Below are 8,061 nucleotides of genomic sequence, written 5' to 3'. Positions count from 1 at the left end.
TAGGGTTTTGGAGGTTCAAAAACAGCCTCTTAAAACTCAGTGTCTTGAGTCTTTCAGGGTCTGGGTCCAAGGGTCTTGGCTCTGATTCTCAGAGGCCGCCCAAGGTCAGAACACCCTGGGTGTTTCCGGGCGGGACCACAGCCAGACTGCGCCTCTGGTGCTGCACTAAGAACACCCAGGAGATGCCGGCGGGCACCTTGAGGAAGGTCAGTGGCTCTGTGCCATTTTGTACCGCCTGGATGCAGTGGATGGTTGCCTTACCTACTGTTAAAAACCTGTACGCTCTCTCCATGTCCCCTCGCCACCGCGGTGGGCCAAACAAGGCAGGAGGCAGGGAAGGCAGGAGCCTCAAGTACCAGCTAGGTTTCCAGACTCAGTTTCCCGCTCCGAAGCAGTGTGCGAGAAGAGGACTAAGGTATCTAAGGCCCCGGGATTCCGCTTTCAGGATCCAGCGCAAGCGTCATGGGGTGGTCAAGCTGCTCGGCCGAGTAGAAGGCTGGGGACCGCTGGGGTGGGCGCCTAGGGGTGTTGAGGGCCGCTGCCTCGGACAAAGCGGCACCACCCCAAAGTGCTGGCCAATGGAATGAATGGGCTATAAATAGCCGCCAATGGGCGGCCGGCGACGCGCCCTTTAAGAGCTGCGGGAGCAGCGAGCGGCCGCTGTTCGTCTGCGCTGCGCTAGGAGCTGCCCAGGCACTGCGCTCTCTGCTCCGTCCGGCATCCCGGTGAGCGGGTCCAAGGGTCAGGGGTAGCCGTGGGAGGCGCGATGCGGTGAGGTGCGGGGACCGGTGGGGTAGGGATTATGCGCGGCCGGGAGCGCGCATTGGACCTGCGGGGGACTTGGGATGCTCTGACGCTGGGCGCAGAAGATGCAGACCTTGCTGACCTTGGCGGCATAGGGGGGGGGGGGGGGGCGGCCGGGACACAAGAGTTTCAAGCGGTCTGCAGGTCCCTGGAGGCCGGTGCGCAAAGCTCCTCTGACCCTGTTCCTCCCCGCAGCCCGCCGCCGCCGCCGCCGCCATGCCCTTCTCCAACAGCCATAACACGCAGAAGCTGCGCTTCCCGGCCGAGGATGAGTACCCTGACCTGAGTAGCCACAACAACTATATGGCTAAGGTGCTGACCCCCGAGCTGTACGCTGAACTCCGAGCCAAGTGCACGCCGAGCGGCTTCACGTTGGACGACGCCATTCAGACTGGGGTAGATAATCCGGGTATGCACACCCTGTAGGCGTCAGGCTTTATTCTCTCCAAGAAAACCCCCCGGGGCAAGGATCCCACTGCTTTTCCCTTAACCTCCCGCGGGCTGGGGTCCCCTGGTCCCCTTGGGGGCCTCAGTGGCTTGCCCCAGCTTAGCGGTGACGTCACTGTCGCCGCGCCCCTCCCCCAGGCCACCCTTACATCTTGACGGTGGGTGCGGTGGCGGGCGACGAGGATTCTTACGTCGTGTTCAAGGACCTCTTCGACCCCATCATTGAGGACCGGCACGGCGGCTACCAGCCCACCGATGAGCACAAGACGGACCTCAACCCAGACAACCTGCAGGTGCGGGGCGGCCGGGTCCGGGCGTGCTGGGGCGAGGGGTCTCGGCGCTCACTCCCGCCACCACCTTGCGTCCCTAGGGCGGCGATGACCTGGACCCCAACTACGTGCTGAGCTCGCGGGTGCGCACCGGCCGCAGCATCCGCGGCTTCTGTCTCCCCCCACACTGCAGTCGCGGGGAGCGCCGCGCCATCGAGAAGCTGGCGGTAGAAGGTAGGGGGCCGGTATCAGCCGCCAGAGCTGCTGCGTTCTTACCTGCGTGCTCACGGGTCTTTCTCCAGGGGACAGAGGGTCCAAGGCACAGCCTCACCCGCAGGGGCACACCCGCAGGGGCACACCCGCAGGGGCACACCCGCAGGGGCACACCCGCAGGGGCGGCTGTTCGCTCGCCCACCCGGGCCTTGAACTCTGCCCTCCCGCAGCCCTGTCCAGCCTGGATGGCGACCTGTCAGGCAGGTACTACGCGCTCAAGAGTATGACCGAAGCGGAGCAGCAGCAGCTCATTGACGACCACTTCCTCTTTGACAAGCCTGTGTCGCCTCTGCTGCTGGCCTCCGGCATGGCCCGCGACTGGCCGGATGCTCGCGGCATATGGTATGAGCCTCCCCCCTCCCCCGCCTCCCCCGGAAGGTGGGGCCTGGCCTGAGTTCCTGGCTCATAGGGTGTCACCTTGTGTCAGCCCTACTCGCAGGTGACCTTGGTCCCCAGGTGCCTGCGGTCCCTGCACTGCGGGAGGCCACAGTCTCCAGGGATTCAAGGGTGGTGACCAGTCTCTTTGGCGTCTGTTCTCCACCCTCCTCTTGGGAGCCGGCGCTTCTTGTTTTCTCTCCTGGTTCTCACCCCCTTATTCCGCCGGGATTCTGCTAGGTGCCAGTGACGCAAAAGCCTCCGCACCCATCCCGGCAGGGCTCCTACCTCTGCAGACTGTGCAGGCGGAGGCGGCTTCCTCTGTGGGCTGCTCTGGCTGCTCCAGACCCTTGCCTGCCACACAGCACGTGACTGGTGGATTGGGGTGATGAGGTGCTCCGGCCCCCTTCCCCCCTGCCTTGCTAGGATTGGAGTCTTGGTGACACCCACACTCCCACACCTTGCTGGAATAAACACCTCTGTGATTTGGGAAGCTCTTTTTGTTTGAGGCCACCCACCTGCGGTGTCTTTCTGGATGAGCTCTGAGACCTTATTCTGGCGGGGACTTTGGCTTGACTATGCCCCTCCCCCCAGGCACAACGACAATAAGACTTTCCTAGTGTGGATTAACGAGGAGGACCACCTGCGGGTCATCTCCATGCAGAAGGGGGGCAACATGAAGGAAGTGTTCACCCGATTCTGCACTGGCCTCACCCAGGTCAGGCCTGGAGCCCACTCCCAGGGCCTGATAATGGGGGTGGGGGTGGGGGCAGAGGGCAGATCAGAGTCCACATCTCCCAGCGTCCCTTCAGGGCTTGCAGGCAGGCTCCCCTCTGAACAGTCTCTTCTCCACCTTCAGATTGAAACTCTGTTCAAGTCTAAGAACTACGAGTTCATGTGGAACCCTCACCTGGGCTACATCCTCACTTGCCCGTCCAACCTGGGTACCGGGCTGCGGGCAGGCGTGCACATCAAGCTGCCCCACCTGGGCAAGCACGAGAGGTTCTCGGAGGTGCTCAAGCGGCTGCGGCTTCAGAAGCGAGGCACAGGTGAGGGGCGTGCAGCTCAGGTTAGAGGCGGAAGATGATGGTGTCCTCAGCCCCGCTGACCTGCCTGTCTTCCATCCCCAGGTGGTGTGGACACCGCAGCTGTTGGTGGAGTTTTCGACGTCTCCAACGCAGACCGCCTGGGCTTCTCGGAGGTGGAGCTGGTGCAAATGGTGGTGGATGGCGTGAAGTTACTCATTGAGATGGAACAGCGGCTTGAGCAGGGTCAGGCTATTGATGACCTCATGCCTGCCCAGAAGTGAAGCCTGGCCCTCGCTACCACCAGCCTGCTGCTTCCTAACTTATTACCTGGGCAGTGCCCGCCATGCATCCCTGATGTCTGCCGCCTGGCGGCTGAGCCCTTAGCCTCGCTGTAGAGACTCCTGTCGCCCTGGGTAGAGTTTATTTTTTTGATGGCTAAGCTGTTGCTGACACTGAAATAAAGTAGGGTTTGGCCTGCCCTATGTCTCTGAGTGGTGCCTCTCTTTTCCTAGAGACAGCGATGTGTGTGTGTGTTTGTGGGGGTGGGGGGGCGCGCTGGCCATCTGTGTTGACTCCACTAGCAGTTGGAACGCGAGCCATAGAAGATCCAGGGCAGGCACGGAGGGAGGGAGGGGGAGGTATTCTCAAGGCTCAGCCGTTCAAGCCTGAGCATCTAAGGACATTCATACTTGCAGGGTGGAGCCTCGTGTTTCCTCAGCTCCAGCCAGCGGAGGGCAGTCAGAAACCTGACCCGCTCCCAGTTCCTTTCTGCCGTCTTCCTGGCGGCCTGAAAAATCCAAAGCTCCATCTTCTTGCTCCTTCTTCCCTCAGGCCTCGCCCCTCTCCAGACTCCTGCCGCAGCTCCTAAGTAACCTTTCCTCCCCTACCTCCAGCTTTCATCCTCCTCGCTCTCGCAGGGCCCTTCCAGTCCAGCCCCTCTTCTCAGCTTCCTCCCCGGCCCCTGGGGCCTGGCCAGAGGCAACCCTCTGCTTCCACTCATCTAGGTTTGTGCCACGTCATCAAGGAGACCGGACAGTATCTAGGGGGACTCTGCTGTAAGTTAGGTGCTCCAAAGCTTACATCGGGGTCTCGGGCACAAAAAAAAAAAAAAAAAAAAAAAAAAAAAAAAGGCTGGGCTGTCTAAAGAGCCATCTTCATGGTGGCTTATCCCGGTTGGGCCTCATGAAAAGATCTGGCCCACATTTGAAAGCCTAGAAAGGACCACGTCAACCAAAGGCTGGAACTACAATTCCCCACCCACACGGTGCCTCTTCCAAGAAGGCAGTCTTGTTCTGCCCCCTGCTGGTCAGACGGCATTCTTACCCGATGAAGATTGAACACAGGGATCAGCCCAGGCCCGGTCTGTAGGTGGGGAGGCAGCCTTGAGCTACAAGAGGTGTGTCTTGGTGTTTGCTTCAATGGCCAGCTATGGGCTTATCTCAGTGGGGTCCAGCCTGGGAGGACCCTAATGAGAGAGGCTCCATCTCTGTGGAATGCTAGCTGTCAGATCCACCTCGCTGAGTAGGCTGGGCCCAGAACAGCACAGGTCCCCAGAGAGCGCAAGAGGGTCAGGGACTTCTGCATCCTTCCTTAGTGTCCTGGGGTGACACTCCTCTCCTAGGATGTCCTAATTACGTCACAGCTAGCACTTCTGTCAGGAATGCCTGGGACCCAGACAAAGCTAGGGTGTGGGCTGACATCACTCTCTTTGATGGCCTCCCGCCAGCACACTGAACACTTCAGTCTGTTGACCAAAAGCAACCCTTTGGCTGGGTGGCAGTGGCACGTGCCTTTAGGGAGGCAGGGGCAGGTGGATCTCTGAGTTCAAGGCCAGACTGGTCTATAGAGCAAGTTCCAGGCCAGGATGGACATGACTACAAACCCTATCTCAAAAAGACAGGGAAAAAAAAAAATCAGCCCTTTGAACCATTTCCACAAAGGAAGCAAATCTCTCTGGCAAGAGAGAGATAATAGGTACAGGGGGACATGCATGGCCAAACCCCTCATGTCTGCTGTTACACATCAAAAGACCAAATGACAGGAGGCAGGAGCACAGGATCCCTGCTATGGGTGAAGGTTTCCTGGTCTATCTTCCTATAACTGCCTCAGGCCTAGGAAGTCCCCACCTAGAACACAACCCTTCCTCCTCCTGCCCCTTGAACCCAGAAGGTTCTCCTGCTGGTTCCGGGCCCTTACCACCAGCAGGGCCAGGGCCAGCTAACCCGTGGTGGCTAGGATAAGACAGATACCGTCCTCTGCTGGAGGTGGGCACAGCACTGAGCATCCTGCCCCCTGCTCCAAACCCTAAGGATCCAGAGAACTGTGACCTGAAACCCCCACTCCACCTCCCCAGGCCCCAGAGGGCAGGGCCTAGCCTGGGAAGACTTTTTTATTTTGCAGGCTATGAATCTCATGGCTGTCTTGGACCAGCCACTTGGGCACCTACCCCAGCTGGCTCTATCTCACCAGCTGAGCAGGGCCTGTGAGGGCACTGGAGAGGAGACCTTGCCCCCAAGTCCCTTCGGGGCATCCTGGCCACAGGGAGCTCAGATCTCTACCAGGCTCTGAGGTCTCTTTCCCCGAACTCACGCAGGCAGGATGCTGTTGCTTGTGTTGCCTCTACTGGGCTGTATGGTCCACTGTAAACTGCATAGGAATTGTGGTGCTGATGGGATGGTTCAACTTCCTGTGGACTGTGGGGCTTCCCCTTGATCTGAGGTTCAAATGAGTGCATCAGATCTGGCTTTGCCCTGCTGGGATGGAATGTGGGGGGGTGTAGGGAGGAAGGTGCTTGCTCACTGGGGGCAGGGGTGAGGCAAGGTGCCCCCAGGACAGTCTGGACACACTAAACATTCTGCTTACACCTGGGGAAGCCCTGATTTCTTTCTTTCTTTCTTTCTTTTCTTTTTTCTTTTTTTGGTTTTTCGAGACAGGGTTTCTCTGTGTAGCCTTGGCCATCCTGGACTCACTTTGTAGACCAGGCTGGCCTCGAACTCACAGCGATCCGCCTGCCTCTGCCTCCTGAGTGCTGGGATTAAAGGCGTGCGCCACCACGCCCGGCCTAAGCCCTGATTTCTTGTCTGGAAAGATTTCATATTGGAGCACCAACATTGCATTGGGAGCACCAGGCGGGTGCTCTGTCCACTAAGACACCTTTAAGTGGTGTTCCTGACCTTGAACCTCTCATGATGGCGCACAAACAGAAGACCACTCTCCTACAGAAATAACCAGGAAATACAACTGCTTAGAGCAGGAAAGAACTGGTCAGAACTGTTTACCTGAAGAAAAAAAAAAAAAAGCTTGCCCCCACCCCTCCTACTTGGTGCAAGCAAACTTCACACTCAGCGCTGTGAAGAAGACAGGCCGAGAAAGACAAGGAGCAAGCATGGGTTATAAAACAGCTCAGCTCATACTGAGATCCCACACAAATTATGTATGGAAAAACCCCCAGAACAGTCTGGCTGTGGGTGGTGGGGTAACAGGTGACTTCCTTCTTTATATTTCTTTTTCCAAATTTCTTCCAGGCAACATGTATTGCTTATATAAGACCATGGTTCTTGCCAGGTTGAGGGTCAAACTCAGGGCTCTCTGTATATGCTAAATAAGTGCTCTGCCATGGAGCCACACCCCAGCCCTCCCTGCCACTGAGCCACACCACAGCCCTCCCTGCCACTGAGCTACACTTCAGCCCTCCATGCCACTAAGCCACACCCCAGCCCTCCCTATGTACCTGAGGATGACATTGAACGTTGGATCCTTCTGCTACCACCCACCACCTGCTGGGATTATGGATGTACACTACCACACTCTGTTTTTGCAATGCAGTGTTTAGGATTAAACTAAGGGCTTCATGCTAGTTATCGGTTTGCTGACTGAGCAACAGCCCAGCCCTGTCCCGGGAAAATTGAAAATATTTTCTTTTTTTTTTTCCTTCTATTTATATTTTAAGAATTTAATGTCACAGTTGGTGGGGGTTCATTAAGACAGTAGCAGGGAAAGAAAAAAAAAAAGACGGTAGCAGGGCCGGGTATGTTGGCCCATGCCTATAAACCCAGCACTTGGGAGACGGAGGCAGGTGACTATCTGTGAGTTCGAGGCCAGCCTGGTCTACAAAGGGAGTCCAGGACAGCCAAAGCTATACAGAGAAACCCTGTTTCAAAAACAAACAAAACAAAACCCAAAAACGCCCAAACAAACAAACAAAATAAATAAACACTGTAGCAGGAAGGAATCCACTGTCACCCTTCCCTATGATGGGGAGGCCAAGGCTCAGAGAGAAAGCCTAACTCTAGGCCAAGTGGAGTCTGGCCTCCCAGTCAGGGTTTAATCCCCCTGCCCTTGGGTCTTTCCTTCTCCACACTCCTCAGGGGTGGTTCCTCCTTCTCCCAATAACAGCTTAGAAGGCTGCAATTGCCCACAGGGCTTCTTACACAGCACTCCTATTTCTGACCCAGCCTGGTACTTAACAAGCCTCCCTGATGCCCGAGGCAGCCACACACCATAACCACAGGTGTTCAAGTTAAACGTCTTTCCCACTGGGAAAAAGGAGAGTCATTTTACTAGCGCAGTGGGTGACACAGTCTAGAGAAGCAAGGCTTTTTAGCAGAGTGTTGGGACCCCAGCGTGCCAGGCAGCCCCCTGCCTTGTCATGGCGCCTTTGCTTTTGCTTGCTGAGGAAGGGTTTTGGCGGAGGTTCAGATGTCCTGTCTACTACACCTTGTCAGCTACTGCCCCTACTTAAAGGCTGCACAACAGCTGGGAGTGATATTAAACCCTTTATTTTTATTTACTTATTTATTTTTGGTTTATCGAGACAGGGTTTCTCTGTGTAGCCTTGACTGTCCTGGACTAGCTTTGTAGACCAG

At 56.9% G+C, this 8,061-nt stretch overlaps 1 protein-coding gene across 1 annotated transcript; it reads left to right on the top strand.

Moving 5' to 3' along the window:
* Positions 1 to 957: 957 nt before the first annotated feature.
* Ckb (creatine kinase B) lies at positions 958 to 3,678 on the top strand. The gene is made up of 7 exons (XM_051151882.1): positions 958 to 1,213; positions 1,390 to 1,544; positions 1,622 to 1,754; positions 1,964 to 2,135; positions 2,763 to 2,886; positions 3,028 to 3,217; positions 3,299 to 3,678. The coding sequence occupies exons 1-7, from the start codon at positions 1,021 to 1,023 to the stop codon at positions 3,475 to 3,477; spliced, it is 1,146 nt and encodes a 381-aa protein (XP_051007839.1). The 5' UTR covers positions 958 to 1,020; the 3' UTR covers positions 3,478 to 3,678.
* Positions 3,679 to 8,061: the final 4,383 nt, after the last annotated feature.

This window comes from Acomys russatus, chromosome 1, assembly GCF_903995435.1.
Source record: "Acomys russatus chromosome 1, mAcoRus1.1, whole genome shotgun sequence".
Taxonomy (NCBI): Eukaryota; Metazoa; Chordata; class Mammalia; order Rodentia; family Muridae; genus Acomys; species Acomys russatus.
Note: the sequence above shows the minus strand (reverse complement) of the source record. Positions and strands in the feature narration are given on the sequence as shown.